The following is a 16,551-nucleotide window of genomic DNA, read 5'->3' as shown; positions in this document are numbered from 1 at the left end:
AAGGTTTTCTCCACTAGTTGTCTTACACAATGGTCACAAAATTTCTTTACACTATAATTTTAAATATTGATTTTAATGAGGAGGTCTGTGTGAGGGAAGGGGGAATGGAAGCTGCTTAGGTAGCAAGGGGAGACTTAAAAAAATCTGTAAACTTCTCAGGTTACTGTTTGCAGTGTTTTTCCTGCAGATTTTCATAGGCTCCTTTAAGTTTTGCTTACAGATGGAGCCCTCGCTAACCTATTTAAAGCAAAAATAATTTTCAGTGACAGCTCCTCTCTTGTGAATCGAAACAGCATGGTCTGTATTTAAATGGTAACCGGAGTATATTCTTGATGAAGTATCTCACAGAAAGTCTTTGGAGAGGCACGAGCTATGACCTGTAATGCGGTCTGTGTAACTTCTTAATAAAGAAAATTGGTAATTAGAGGTAAGAATATGCTTTTTAACAAGAATCCCTTCAGGAGGAGAAGAAATAAGCTGGTGCTCTCTAGAACAGAGTAAGAAGTGAAAAGTCAGCAATCTTGTGGGAGGGGACATCAAGATGATGCAGAAGTGAAGGTAGAGCAAGGGCCCGCTTCTGCACTCGGGAACTTCTGACACCAGCCCTCAGTGTTGTGGGTCTGCAGCGCTGCAGCAGTTAGTGGAAAATGTGCCAGAGTATAGCATGTAGCAATAAACTTTGCCGATGGGTGTTGTAGGGTTAAAAAGAGTGGTTATGCAGTGCGACTGCCTTTATGCTGCTTTTTATAAATGCTGCGAATATCTGCCTCCCCCATTGCTACTGTCATTCTTTTTGATTTGTCTGGAGATGCAGTTAAGGGTAGGTTCTCTGAGGGCTTAGGAGAGAAATGATGCAATGGGGAAGGGACTACAGTATCGATGTGCAACAGATGTGATAAGGTGTTTCCCTTGATAGGTCTGAGCTTAGCTGGCCTTCTGTCAATGCCACTATCTGTGTCAGTCAGAATTCAAGTAGACAGACAGTTTGTGGGCTTAGAAATTGTCAGAAATGCTTTTTTATATTTCGGGGTTTTTTGTTAAGCTTTCATGTAGCCATTGTGTGCTTTGCAAGGTGCCAGGAACCTGACAGAGCAGCAGTGTTATCTTTTGTAAGAAGGTTTTGCATAGTATGTGTACTTGTTTAAAAAGCTTCTGTAGATTCCGCTTTATATGTGTAATTCTTTCATATTCTATATTTACTAGAAGTGACCGTAAAGAATTCACTGTCCCTAAGCAAATTTATCGTGTTAATCGATTAACATGCTGATGATCTTAAAGGTCTTTTCCAACCTAAATGATTCTGTGATTTTATATTGTTGTTCAGGGATACTGTAAATATCCCGGAGCATAACTGCAGATCTGTGCAGATCTCACAAAAGGCATTCCTTTTTGATATGACAAGCCCATGGTTTTTCATACCGTTTCCACTCTCACAGAGTTTTCTCCTGGAAGTGCATGACTAATTCGAATGAAGTGCTCCCTCACCTCTGAAAATGATACTCCAATTTATCAATCAGGGTTTAAAACTGCGTTTTCTTATTGTTGTTGATCACTACTTTTTTCTTTGTACTGGAAATAGTGGAGGAGTGAAGAGGGAAGCGGAGTGAGTACTTTCCTGTTTGCCCAAGAGAGAGTGCTGTGACACATTGTAGAGGCAGTTCAGAGTTATTAATATCTGGCACCTGTTTTATCACAAATAAAAATAGGCTGGTTTTGAAAGAGATGGGGAACTCTTATGAGCATGGTGCCGACCCTTTGTAATCTTTTTCCTTTCCTTGTTGCGTATAAGAGCCTTTTTAGTAACTCTCTTCTCTTTGCACTTTGGCTTTCTGTTTGTATTTCCGACCACGATGTCCAGTCCTCAGGTCTGAAGTAGGGGAGGTGCAGTGAAGTCTCTATATTTACCGAGTTGCAAAAGGAGTTATTTTTACAAAGTCAGCCTGCTTGTGTGCACACTACTGACTTCATTGGTTTCTCAGTTCACCATCAGCTCTGGATGTGGCAGGGTGAGCCTGCCCAGATATTGTTCTTCAGCCGCCTCCTTATGGACGTAGCACAGATGCCACCTGGATCTTTTGGTAGTGATGAGTGCGGAACTTTATTGACCTGTGCCGCAATAGTCAGGGTTCTTCTTCCGTTGCTTTTATTTGGAACAATGAGAGAGACAGATTTATAAATAGTGGTTCCTTTACTTCATGACATCTTGGGGAGGGGAGGTGTGTTTCCGACACAGCAGCAGTCACTTTCAAAGTGAATCTGGGTAAGTTAGTGAAGAGGTTGGGGCTGCATGAGCCATAATCATCCTAGTCCTGCCTGCCTTGTCAGGCTCGAGACTTCATGGAATCCTTGTTTTTCATTGCATAGTGAAATTTATTCTCAGCCTCAAAAAAGGAAAGTGTACAAACTGTAGGAAGCCTTTTCTGTGTACTTTTATTCCAGTTTCACTCTATAGCTCCCTGATGAGAAGTAGCGTGGGTTCAGAGAAATTCTGTTGCCTTATGTCTTTATGAGAAGTTTGAGTTGGTAGTTTTGCTGCATGTTTAGCAGTTTTGTATTCTTTCTATTCCAACTAAATATGTCATTAAATAAGGTAAGTTGTTGCAGGTCTTGTAACTACGTATTGCTGGGTAATTTTCGTGCGCTAGAAATGCTACGTGCCATGTCAAAGAGGGGGCATTTTTACCCTACTTTACATGATCAGCTCATTGCTGTCCTGAGTAGTTGTGTATATGCTACTTCAGTGCTGCAATTTTGGATTTGGTTCACTCCTGGTATGCTTGTGTGGAAGGACATTTCTGAGACACTCACACCCCTGCGGAAACCAGTGGCACATCTTGCACAATTCAGTGGTACACTGTGCTTCCTAATCCCCTTTCTGTTTCAAAGCAGATGAAACAAAACCCTCACATAATTCGCCTAGATTTGGAATTAAACAAATACAGCTTAGCTTTTTGCATTATTTTGCTGTGTCTTGAAGCTTAGTTGCTTGTATTTTATTTTCTCAATCAAAGTAAAAAAGATGAGTGGCTTTTGTTCTAATACCAGTTGAGCCTTCTAAACAGCACTGTTCCCAACAAAAGAAAATTACATGATTGGCAGTGATATTACTGCTTCATTACTGCACTGCCATTGCTAGTGACCTTCCTTGCCTTAAATTACACTGTTTCCCTGTGATGTGCCAGAAGGGTAGCCAAAGGTTTTCTCTCAAATTATTGCCAGTAGACTACAGGGCTCAGTAGTGTAGATAACTTGGAAATCGCTGTATTTCTGCAGTATTAGGTGCGCTTTTCCTTACTTACTCTATGTGTTACTGAGAGAGTTTTTGATTGCGTATATAAAAATGGTCATGGCAGTAGTTATTTTTACTGTATCATATCTTCAGGGAGAAGTAGAAATTACAGTGCTGCTTCTCCTGAGAGCTATTGAGAATTTGTTGCTCTTTGGTTGTCTTCTTTTACTGGCAAACAATAATCCCAGAGGAGGCTATGCCAAATGGAGATGATATTTCCAAGGTCCATATTGCACTCTTCATTTGTGGATTTTGCTGCACTTCAGAAAGGGCAATGGATCTTTCTACCCGCCTCCCCTCTGATCAAATATTATCATCTCCATTCTGTGAAACTGGGGAAAACAACAGACGGGATAAATGACTCACCCAGAATTAAGCAGCAGCTCAGTAACAGAAAACGCAAATCTCTCTGAAAACTGGATCTTTTGAGGTCCCTTCCAATCCCTAACATTCTGTGATTCTGTGATCACATGGATCCCAGGTACCTTTCAGACAGGGAGATGTTTTTGAACCCCTCTCTCCCTAGTGCTCTGCATCACTGCTTCTCTCGTCTCAAAACTGATGCAATTTCATGATGCTTTTCATGATGAGTTTCATGGTGCACGGGATCCATTAATACCTCCCCCAACACCGAGGCTTAGTCCTCACCACAGGTGTCTGTCTGTCCCTTTATGTGTGACAGCATTAACGCCAGGTGACCGTATTTATATGGCTGACTAAATAATTTGATTGATTTAAGCTGTCTGCCTGCTCTTGACATATTTCAGAATAGACAGCAACGTTACCTCTCTTATTTATTATCTACTTAATCAAATCTAGTATTTTGTAGACCAATTGTACAGGGCTGACATCCATGAATGAGGTGCCTCATTTGTGATTAGTAAATTGTCTTTGATATGCATTCCCAGTGTGACGGGTCTAAGCCTTAAATTTACAGAAAAATGGCTGTTTCAATCACCTCAGGTTGTCTCTCCGTAGCATAGTGAATGGGTTTTGAAAATAATGGTTTGGGCAACTCCTAATTTCAAATGTTCATCTCCATGATAGATATGGCTATTTATTATTTTGCTTTCACACCAGTATGACCCTTTTCATGTCTTGGATCCAAGAACTTCACAATGGAGGTCAGAATGACCATACGCCTTTTTAAAGACGTGATGGGGGATGAGTATCCGGTATCAACACAGCAATTTAGCAGAGTCAGGAAGAAAGCAGAGGTTTCTTAAGATCAAGGGCAGCACCTCGCCTAGAGAGGTTTATCACTGTGTGTTTGTCTGCTGTGGCAGCTTTGAGGGAAGAGGAGGGCTATCTCTTTGTCACTTCCAAGTATGGCAGGAAATAAATTCTAAGATACAAATATTGTATTCATATTTTTTGTCCCCTTTCCGAATGGAAACTAGTTATAGATATCTACACATAGCCTACTTTTTAACGTGGGGGAAAGATGTAATCAGCACTTCCAGCTGTCAGCCAGCTTCTGCTGAACTGGTGGCCTTTTGTTCATACTGGTTTGGGCAGTGAGATGACATGCCAGCCTGGTATCTGGTCTGGTGCACTTGCCCTTTCCTGGAGTCTGTGTTGCATGCAGAAATCCCTATTGTCTGTATTCAGCTAACCACAGCAACTTTGAAATTTAAATTTCTGCTGTACTTCAAGTTGAACATCATCGTGTAATCTGTGCCCTTCCAAAGGCAGGTTTATGCAAATACCTAACTGTTCTCATTACAGCTAGGAGAAATTTGGCCCAGATGATGTTGTTTCTCATGGGAAAAGGTATTTAGAGATGGAGTGGAAAATGAAGGTATAACTTTTTTCTTCTTTCTCAATTTGTTTTATCTTTCCTGTTGTTTTCGACTAATCCACAGAGGAACAACATAACGTATCAAATCTGTTTACTGCTCAAACAGTCATGGATGCTTGATTGTCTTTGTTGTAATTTAGGAAATGAACTGACAGACAAAATTGTGTTGGGTAGGCACTAAAAATATACACCGAATGAACCACGTAAGCACCTAGGTAGAAATAAGCTCTTTTTTTGCCAGTGCAGTTTATGATGAGAAATGAACTAAGCTGCTTCCTCAAAGTCACAGCTATAGATCAGCTAGAAGCTTGAAGGACTACTTGAATCCTGAGAGGTGACACATAGATCTACAGCTCCGAGAATTGTGCCAAGAAAGGAAAATCAACAAGATCTTCACCTGATTTATGTAGGCCAGACATATGTGACTTGCCTTTCAAAGGTGATCTCACAAAGGCGTAATTAAAACTTGATGATGTTGTTAAATAATCATGATGATTTGTGTCCCTGCGTTGCAGCTGCGTGTGTGGTTTTTGTGTGATTATAAACGTGGTTAGTCCTTGCTTGTAAAAATGAAGGTTAGAGTGTGGCGGGCTTAAGAGCAGGAATTTTGTGCACTCTTCTTATGAAGAAAGTCTCCAAATTATTCTAATGCCGGACCTCTGTTTCAGTTTACAACTAGTCATATTGCAAGTTAGTGAAAAAATAAATCCAGGGAGTTTTTAATTACTAAAACTGAGCAGCCTCTAAATGTGCCCACTCTGCAGAGACAGGCAGTGCTCTGATATGGCAGATGCTGACTTAGGGCTGGAGAATGTGGGGTAAGACCACAGGTTGTGACTCAGTCTTACTCTGGTCTGGAAACCACTAGTAACACAGTATTGACTTTCCTTCATCCTCATCTTACCTGTCAAAAGGAGAAAGAAAGCATCGGGACAAGGGTTTTCTTTCATTATGTATTTAAACACTCTGAGCACAACATACACATGACCTGAGCTGCAGCCTGTAGATATGCTGTAATTTAAACACTCCTCGTGTGCTTCATTTCTGATTTTTCCATTGAATCATATTATTTTGGATAGAATTTTCGAGACATACAAAAAGCTACCCTTGAAGTTGAGTATGGATTTTTTTTTCCCTCTACTGTCTGGATGCTGGCAGGAATTTTGAGGAAGTTGTTTATCATTTGATTTTGAATTTTTCTTAGGGTTTGTTTTATGCTTTAAGACATCGATCCTGCTTTCTAATAGGCCTAACTTAATCATAACAATGATTTTTACTGTTTTGTTTTCAGACCAAAAAGGCATAAAACACAGTATGTTGCCTACTTATAAAAAAAAAAGGGGGGTGGAGGGAAGTGGCACCTCTGATTCTGCATGCAGAACAGTCAACATAATATATATGATTTGGGGCTGATTATCATAAGGAACATGAATTAGAACCGATGATGAAGTTTCTGAGAATCCCTTGCCTTTCCATTAATTTTGATTTATTGATTTTTATGAGCGGGAGCAGTGATAAGCTCAGGCTCTGAGGAGGATCAGAAAGGCCAGTGCCTGTCAAGGGTTATTGCCTTGTTTCATGCTGTGATTTATACAGCGTAGGTACCAGCTGCATTATTCTGCTTGGTGTTATTTCTTCTCATCATTATAGTATTTGATGACTTAAAGACAAGTGCCCTCTGAGAATCTGTTCTGTTGTGTCTCTGACATTATTACAGGCTGAAGGTCTGATTATTGGAAGTGCTGAGCCCTTGCAGCTCTAGTGGAATTAATGGAAGCTGAAGGTGCTCTGAAAATCATGCCTGAGGCATTTTATTCTTTTAAAGGGATTGAGTCGTGCCTCATAAATATAGGTGTCTGCTTTGACTAATGGAGTTTATTTGATTAGAATGGAACCTGTGCTCCAAAATTAACTCTTGTCCTCACTACGTAGCTGAGGAATTTATTAGATCTTAGTAAATCCGATATTAGAATTAAGCTTCAAATTTACAATTAAGCTTCAGAGTTTTGCTTTATAATTGGAATACTGAATGTTGGGAAAGATCAGAAACCCCTTTTCTTTGATGGTTCAGGTGATTCTAAGCACAACTCATGTTCCTTTGGCAGAGCTACTGGTGCAGCAGTGGTAACTAAACATGCTGAACGGGTGGCTTTGTGGCTAGAAGAGGTACCAGGACCAAGTGTTTGCAGCTGATGCAGGGGATCAGCCTGTCTGAGCCTTTCACACTCTCCTGCAGAGTCTTAATTCTGATTTATCCAGTTCCACTGAGAGAAAGCAGATGTCAGACAGTGATCCAGCCTCAGGAAAAGGGTGATTTATCCCAATGCTTGATAAATCTGCCAATCTTGCAGAGGAGGAAACTTGCCTGAGCAGCAGCAGTTTTATCCTGAAGTGAGGGAAGGTGCTGCTGGATGGGCATGCGAGTGACTGCTGGAAAAGTCCAAAGGAGCACTCATGCAGAGGTGAAAGCTAAAGCTGAGAGATTTGGGGACTGGGTACATGAAGAAAGGCTTAGTCAACTTGACTTCTGTTTGCTTTTTAAGAGCATAAATATGCAGCCTACTGATGTGGGTCAAGTCATGGCAGCCTTTAGAGATCCTCTCCAGTCCTTTGCTTAAACCCCTTCTGTTCCCAGGTTGCTCAGATGTGCCCAGGGGTCAGCATTGCTTCAGCCCTTAGTATTTTAAAAGCCATTCATCACTCAAGGATATTCACAACAGTCTTGCCAAAATGTAGTTTTCCTTTTCAGAAACATCATTATAGTATTATTATATTTTTTCCTTCCTTAAAGCCAGTATTTGATTAAAAAATATATATAGTTTGGGGTTGGTTTGGTTTTTCTTTGGTTGTTTTTTTCCTTGGGTTGTTGGTTGGTTTGTTTTTTCTTCTCAGATAAGGGACAGATGACAGAAGATCCATTTCTTTTGTTTCCAGTTATTTTTGAAGAACAAATTTAATCAGTTACATTCTCATCTATGTATCTGTCTAGATTTCTCTGGTTACCTCTGTGGTATGTCCATGTACAATATGGTAGATCATCTGCTGTGTCAGTAGAGCTTCACATTTCAGTGTCTACATTGATCTAATACTGTTTTGTGACTGATGGATGGGGCTTGGTGTTTGGTTCTCAGCAGGCAATACGGTACATGCTGTTAGCAGTGGGGAAGGCTGTTGTTTTGATGAGGAGAGTTGTACTCCTTCCCTGTGTCTCTCTGTCTCAGCCTGAACAACAAAACTTGGCACAGACAAAACACCCATTGGGAGAATAGTCAGGCAAACAGGTAGTTGCTTCCTCTTGTTCTTGCTGCTGGTCTCCCGCAGGCAGGCTCTATACGATGTTTCGTTATCTTTAAGAATGTAGACCAAATCTGACTTTTCAGGATAATGTTTTGACATCCTTTACTACTAGAACTGGGATTCTTCTCAGTTACAGTGGTTTCTAAATTTTGTGGTTGATTGTATTTTATGTTTGTTTTTTTAAGCTCCTGCCTGTACACGTTTTATTCCACCTTCCTTGTTTTTCTGTTTTTAGCCAGTGAGACCTGCAACGATTTCCATCCCATGTTCTTCACCCATGACAGATCGTTTGAGGAGTTCTTCTGTATCTGCATTCAGCTCCTGAACAAGACATGGAAGGAGATGAGGGCAACTTCAGAGGACTTTAACAAGGCAAGAAAAAGCATGGGGTGAAAATAACTGGGCAGGATGGTGAAACAAGGCCATGTATTCTTCCCCAGAGGCACAGGGATTTGCTGATCCCACTGCTGCTGAGTGCTGTGGAGTTTTCATCTGTGCAGATTCTTTGCACATCAGAGGACCAGCATTTAGAAAGTGGGATTGCGGGATGGGAGGTGTAAGAGTGGTTCACAGACCTTTTTCCATCATGTTGCTCTGCAGACTGCAAAACTAAAAACCTGGCTTGAGGGGAAATTCTGCCTTTTTATGTTAGCAATATTATGCTGAAGTGCTGCAGCCTCTAAGGTTGTAAATAATGCAAAGAGAGTACTGCAGTGATAGTTCTGTACATCCCTTTCATTTCATATGAGCACTGGAGTGATAAAATATTCAATAGTGGACACAATCCTGACAATGTGCTGTACAGTTTAGCCTGCTAAAACAAAACAAAACAAACCCTCAGTATTGAACCCTTTTGGTTGTAAGACAAGAGTTCTGGAAGGTTCAGCCAATCTCCTGTCTATCAGCAAAGATACGGAGGATGGGGCTCTCTGTGTTAACGAGCCCTAGACATCCTATTTTAACTGTCCGACGTACGAGGAGGCTGAAAAGTATCTTTGGGATTTTGTAAGAATGACAAACTTGTGCTTTTGTGGCCAGCTGGCATCCTTATCTTTGTTGTGATCCTTTGACTAGATCTTGATCCTCTCCCTGAGACTAGAGGTTGGTTATAGAGCTGTTGGTTAAGAATGAAAAGTGAGACTGTTGCACTGTGTCAGCAGACTCAAATGTTATGTGAGAGCTAGTAAGAATGATCATGCCTAACTTCTAATTAGAACTACCTATTATTGAAGTGGTCTAAATGTCCATTTTCAACTGCAGAGCGAAGGTGAATCTTTAGGACACAGTGCGGAATACCCTTTGTTGAGTTCTTTTAGGTAAGATAGTTGCCGGTCATACCAGAGCCCTGGAAAAAGAGCGGAGGGAAGCCCAAAATGTGTGCTGTTAGCTAGATGACCTAGAGTCTTGTTCTTTCAGAGAATTTCTGACATGCTTCTCTTACCTAATGGTCCAGGAGCACAGAAGGAGCAATAGCAAGGTCACTGAACAGTGTAGAAACCTAAGATCAAGGGCTTAAAAAGGCAACAACGTTTTAAAGACTACTACTATGTGGTTGTTTTTAAAAAAATGTATTAACTGCCTATTACTTACAGGCCTTCTGTCTCGTTAGAAGAAGGATTTGTGTACATAATTCCCACAACTGGAGTTGGAATCCTAGGGGATTCAGGAAATAATACCCTTGTTTCTGGCAACAGCCCAGTTCACCCTAAAAAGAAAACGTTTACTTTTCAGTGCTAGACATTGCTATGGAGCTTCATGGAAGATCAAGTAGTTTTTTCTCTGGTCTGACGAGTTTGTGCTCTGTGTTTTACTGAAAATCCTGTGACTTTACTCAGCAGCTCTTGCAGGTTCAGCAAGGTGGGCAATGGATCCTACTGCATGTATCATTGAAAACATAGGTGATCTTTAACTCCATGGGGCAAATCTGAAACATTTGCCATCGTGCTACCAGGAGTTGTCTCTCGTGGTGGCACTATAGTGCATGAGAGATGAACCCAGGATCTCTGCCTGCAGAAATCACTCTTGATTTTGTACTTGTTTTCGTAAAAGGGAGGGAATACGAAACTCTTGCAACTCTCATTTCTAACAGTTCAGTAATTATGCTCTGCTTATCTAAATCCTTTCTTTTAGTCATAAGGAGATTTTTGTGCTCTTATCCACTGCAATTGGCATGTGGTGGTGATGTGCATTACTCAGCTGATCAATGTCTGAATGTGAGTGAAGCAAACTGTGTTGTTGTGTGGGCTTGTGAAGCACTTCTGGATTTGTGGGGGATGATACGTTATATAGTGGTACCCAAGGTTTACCCATCTGGTTGGTGGGTGACAGCTGCCAGTGCTGATGGCTTTACCAAACTGAACAACACCATTTAAAATCTGTATCTGGTAAGAGGCTTTGGTGATCGCGCCATGTTAGTATTCTTTCTGCATCTCTCCTGTGCGCAAAGGGTACTTGTTTCTTTTGAAAGAACAGCTACTTTTGAACATTTGGCAGAAGAAGGCCATGTGGACCCAGTGAACATTCAGCCCCTGCTTCCAGGACCGAAGAGGAAGAAAGCAGGTCTCACAAGATGCAATAGCTTAGTTACTGTGGAAAAATTATCTTTCATCCTCTCTTTGTGTTACTATTTTTCGTTTTCAATAACTTGTCATAGTAATGGATGAAACACCACTTTGCTATGGTTTACTACCCACCTGGCTGATGGGATCATTCATTTTCTTCCTTCTTCCCTTCCTCCCCCAAAATCTCCAAAACAAAATCGTCCACTCTCAGTATATTGGCTGGTAGGTCTTGAGACATGGAGATTCTGCTAAGAAGCGAATCCACTTGCTTTGATCTTTAATCATAATTGAAGAAATGCAGCTTTTTGTTTAATTTTAAGCTTTTGATTAATCACAATAGCTTGTACACTGAGGGGCCGTAGGAGGTTGGTGTGCACTTGTAGAGATTTATTTCCTCCTATCCTGCATTGGAGAATGATAGGCGCTGAAAGAAGTGAAGTGATTGAATACTTCCCCTCAGGTTTCACTGCCAATTCTCAAGGGTTTTTTAAGCATTAAATTAAAACTTCATTTTGATGACAAAATGGCATACTGTGTTATCATGTTTCCTCAGTTCATATTGTGGAGATTTCGTATAGGTTTGTTCATTTTTAAAGCTTAAAAAAAAAAAACAAAACCAAAACCAAACCAAACAAAGAAAAAAACCCCAGCACTTTTCTCATAGTTGGAAGGACTTTATGGTGTTTTAGTGAAACATTTGTGATCTCATGATTTGTCTCTCTGATTCTTATTCGTTAAAACAGACACCTTTTGTCAACTCTTACATTAGAAAAAACTCCTTGGATCTCTATGGTGATAGTATGATACTGTCAGACCTAAAGCCTTTTTTAGTGTCTCTCAATATACTGGTAGATGTCTGAATAGAATAATTCACTCAGGCAGCTAAGCTTATATTATGCCTTTACAACATTTTAAGACATACATAATTCACTTCTGGTGAGTGTTCTAGAGAAATTAAGATGCAGTTGGATAGCTAGACGTGCAAGTGGCAACAATTCCATTTGAAACCTTTTTGTTTTTCTTTGAGCCTACAGATGATCAAAGGACACTTCACAAACTCTGTCCTCCACAGTCATTTGTGAGCAGACAGCATGGTTTATGACTTTGAATATATAATCTTGTCTCTTATAATCTTGAAAATATAATCTCTTGTCTTGTAATGCTTTACATAATTCTATGTGTTTTATTGCAGCAGAAGAAAGCATTGAGTATTGATCTTTGGAGTCGATGCTGACTATATGACAGCTGGACTGAGTTTTCTCACACTCCAGCATCTAGAAACCTTTATCACCAGCCTGTCCATTTAAATAGGTGCCCATCAGTCAGTTTTCCCTCACGTAGGGACCAACCACCTACACTCTGCTCAGGGTAGTCAGGCCCTGCTGCCATACAGACTTAAGACGTACTTAAATTGGGGCTTTTTTGTTTATTTTTATGGAATTCAAGGTTACTGCCCCACTGTAAAATTTCTTCTGTGGGGCTAAATGAAGGCGTAGTCCCAGTAGAATTTTTTTTTTAATTGATCCTCACTAGTTGTACTTAAGTAAATGCACCTCTGTTGCCCCAATGCAGATTTACATTGAGATTGCTGTCTTGCTGTCTTTTAGGATACATATATTATTTCTCATGAGACAAGGAGACTGCAGACAGGACACTATGTAGGGAATAAGATTATCCTCTTACCTCTGTTCGCCAGGGATTTCAGTCTGCTACTTTTTGTAGGTGTGAAGTTCACATGCTAACAGGAAGAAGGGTGAGCAAATGGACTCTTTTAATTGCAGGGCCAGCCATGGCTTGTCTTATTAGACCTGCAGAACAATATGAACAGTTTGCTAATTCTGTGCCTAGTGTAGTGCCATCTTACAAAAATTTTTAAAAATATTTTTTTAAAAAAAGTAATACTTCCAGTGCCAGTGTGCGAGGAAAAAGGTAAAATTATTCGATTCACCGACCATGGTTTTGAAGCTGCTTTGTAGAGAATGGGCAAAATGATGGCTGCTCTTAGGTATTTAGATGGCTGAAAATGACTAGTCATAACAAGACACAGATTATCATTTCAACATGGCTAAAGTTAAGCAGGGGAAACTTTCCAAGTCATGTGGTGTATGGTGCTTGAAATCAAAATCTGTTACATTCACTGAAATTACAGGTTTAAGGGATAGAAAGATGGGATGAGGTTGTGTAATGATGCTACCAATGCATTTTTCTCATTACTGAGAACTCAATTTATTTTGTCTGCTGGCCATGTGTTTGAGATCATCATAGTATAAAACACCAGCTTTTAAATGTTCTATGAAAATTTATTTTGTAATAAGAAAAACATTCTCAGAAAACCCCAAAAACCTCTGGTTTCAACATTTTGGTAATGCTAGCATTCATTTCCCAGTGGCAGACCTGGGTACTGTGAGCAACTGTATTTGTGGTGTTTGGTTATTTCAGCAGCACACCAAGCCGCAGCACTGAATCGCTGTGCAGGAGTGGGGTCTGCTCAGCAAGACGATAATATATGTCACTGACAGGTATACACATAACAAACTGTCTTGTGTGGTAATCAGTGGAGTAGACATTGTTCACGGTGGCAGCAGATGCAAACAAGAAATGCCCTACTTGAGTCCTGTAATTAAATAGCAAAGCAAACACTGAGGCATTTGATAACCACAGAAGATGTTTATTGCTCATGCTCAAGCCCTGTGAACATTTTCCCTTGTGCTGTGACAAGATAACAGGAAAGGTAACCAAGCATAACACAAAAATGAAAAATACCATTTCCTTGCTCGATGGCGGTTTGGAAATGCCATGCCACAGGTTTCTCAGCTTCTCTAGTGTTGTCATGCTTTCAGCAGCTGTAGGATGAATAATTGTGCAAGGCTAGGTTCAAAATATGACTAAGTGTTCAAGGACAGGCTTTTAAAGAGTGTACTTGTGTGAGCGGTGTTTTGTACGGAAACGTGTCATGGGCCAGCACCACCATCAGATAATGCGAGTTACCCATAAAGGAAGCAAAGGTATAGAGAGTCATTTGGAAAGGGTCAGAGTAGCAATGTGACAGAGGAGCTGTCACCACCTTTGCTGGGTCCTCTGCAAATTGAGGAGACTCCAGAAGCAGACTGTGCACAGATCCTGTCCGAAATGTCTCCCTGGCTGCATCCTGGTTGTCCTAGTGCCAGCCCTTGCCATGGCAGCTCCGGGCCTGGCCTGGAACCGGCAGGGCTTTGCCACACACCTGGAGGAGAAGCAGGTTTCCTAGCATGCTCAAGTGATCCCCTCTAGTGGCACCAACAATATTCTGCACTTTTCTGCTTGTTGCAGAGTTGGCTGAGTCTTGATAAACCCCTTTTTGCAGGAAGGAGGCAGGGGCACCTAGAGCTCAAGTGCTTTGGCGGTAAAGCAGCAGCGGGGCCAAAAGCGGAACCGGGATGTCTGGCTCTTTGCTTCAGCATCCTCCATCACCCTGTCACAGCTGCACCAGCAGCCCCAACCCAAAAGTGGTGCTTTCCTCTGTGTCTGTGCCCCTCTTTCCCACCCCCTCACAGGGATGCTTGCAGGAGGATGGCGAATGATAGCTCCAGGAGCATGAAAGAACCATTACCTCAAACAAGAAAAAAAATAATTCAAACAAACTTGAAAGTAGAATCCTTTGGTCAATCTATAAATGTCTGTCACTTGCTTTTCCTTTCAATGATGAGGAAGGAAAGGGATGACAAATAGCTCTTCAGAGATGCTCTCCAAAGCATTTATTGTTTTCTTATGGGTGTTTTTTCACCAGATGAATTTAAGTTCTTTTGAGAGAAGCTTTGAAAGGCTGTTCTGTTTGCATTTTACCTGTGGGAAACGCCAGGCTAGTAGAATGATTGCACCTCTCTGTTAGCTTTATTGCACATTCCCTTGGCAGTGCTTTGTTTATATCAGTCAGGGATACCACAAATAAATTATTCTCACATAGACCGAATTCAGTATTCCCCAGGCTTAGGCAGATTAGCACAAATTAAATTCCACATTTTCACACCTGAGGCCATTAGCACATTATTAACTTTTATTTGGAAACAGATAATGTCTATAAATATATTGTATCATTAATTGTGTAATGCATGAATTTATGAAAAAGTATAGCAATTAACATTTTTCAAATCTGCTGCATAGCTTATACAGAAAATGTGACTTTTTTAATTGAAGAAAAAAAATCACCCTCCAAATACAATGGGAATCTCCTAGAAGAGCATAACTGGGTGCAGGAAGATTGTCAGCTCTATTCCATTAGCAGCCATTTCCTCAAGAAGGGTCTGTTCTAAACAGTGCAATTTAATGCGATGTAGGGAGAACCTGTTTAAGTCCTTTCTGTGGCATTTGGTCATTGTTCCCTGTATGCTTTTTGTAGCCCGGATATTGCAAGTTTATTCCTGCATCGGCTGCTGACTTGGTAATGGCTCTGTTCAGTCTTGTCCATCTCTGTGCATTTATCTACACCTGTCAGATCTCCAAATGTGTCCCACTGCGTTTGTCAAAGCCAGTTTATTACTCATCTGCTGCTTCTGGCCGCAAGAACCTGAGAAGGAATGTTTAAGACTCTGAAGATGTGGTCTTCCACTTACTGAGGCATCAGTCTGTAAAAATCAGATCTAAATTTAAATATTCATACCTCAAAGGTTGGGACTGTCAAGCTCAAAGGAACTGGAGTATTGCATTTTAAAATCTATTTGATTGTTTCCTTTTGAAAATTTTTCAATCTTAAATAGCATTGTCAAGAATACAAATACATTAAAAAAAAAGTCAAATTTAAGTACTTAGACTGGATAATGAAACAGTAAGGAGCAATATTTGCCCATCCTCTGTACTTTGTAGCTTAAGAACTACTTTTCTAGTTCAAAGATTTTTTTTCATTAAAAATACTGACTTTACTATTTTTTGTCTTTACCAGAAGGCTTCAAAAATCTTTAGCAGCAGGGTCACATCTAGTTATTATCTAGTTATTATCCTAGCTGAACTATCCTTCTCCAGTGATCACATATGCAATGATTTCATGGAGGGCATAGACTTAAAAGCAAAAGCATTTTAAAGCTGAAATTCTGCCTAGTATATGCCAGGATGGGTACACTAACAAAGAGGTGAATTCTTCAAGCAAAAAGCAAGGAAAGGAAGGGGTGTCTCAACAAAACATCTGTTACTTAAAAAAAAAAAAAAAAAGGAAAATAGTATTTTAGTATAATCCATTCCTTGGTCAGAAACTTGTCTTATCCTTTCCCCAGTGATGAAAGTCGCTGTTGGTTTCAGAAGTGAAATCTCTTATTTGTGAAAAACCCAGCCGTCATTGGCAGAGAGAATTTTATCCCACAGCTTTCTAATGAAGTCAGTGTGTTACTGTAGAACGCTTACGGGTCTGCTTAACACCCTGGAGATGGCAATTTTTACAACTGTTGGTACTTCATATTTTCAAAGTGCTCTTCATTTTCATCTCTGTGGGTGCTGATCAAACCAATAAACATCTTGGCCTTCAAAAAGATGATTGAGTGGAAAGCCTGATAACCAGAGGAGAAACACTGAGTGTAGGTTATCTGTGCTAACTGCTTTTTTTGTACTCTCTAGAAACCTTTTGCACTGGGAAAGAA

At 40.5% G+C, this 16,551-nt stretch overlaps 1 protein-coding gene across 3 annotated transcripts in view; it reads left to right on the top strand.

Moving 5' to 3' along the window:
• The window catches only part of ELMO1 (engulfment and cell motility 1), a 316,062-nt gene that overhangs the window by 196,480 nt on the left and 103,031 nt on the right, over positions 1-16,551 (top strand). For all 3 annotated transcript variants that reach the window (XM_065628523.1, XM_065628524.1, XM_065628522.1), the window contains exon 17: positions 8,623-8,759. In XM_065628523.1, coding sequence (XP_065484595.1) covers positions 8,623-8,759 — 137 coding nt within the window. The remainder of the gene's footprint in view (positions 1-8,622; positions 8,760-16,551) is intronic.

The sequence above is a fragment of the Caloenas nicobarica genome, chromosome 2 (assembly GCF_036013445.1).
Source record: "Caloenas nicobarica isolate bCalNic1 chromosome 2, bCalNic1.hap1, whole genome shotgun sequence".
Lineage (NCBI taxonomy): Eukaryota > Metazoa > Chordata > Aves > Columbiformes > Columbidae > Caloenas > Caloenas nicobarica.
This window is presented reverse-complemented; position numbering and strand designations above follow the sequence as displayed.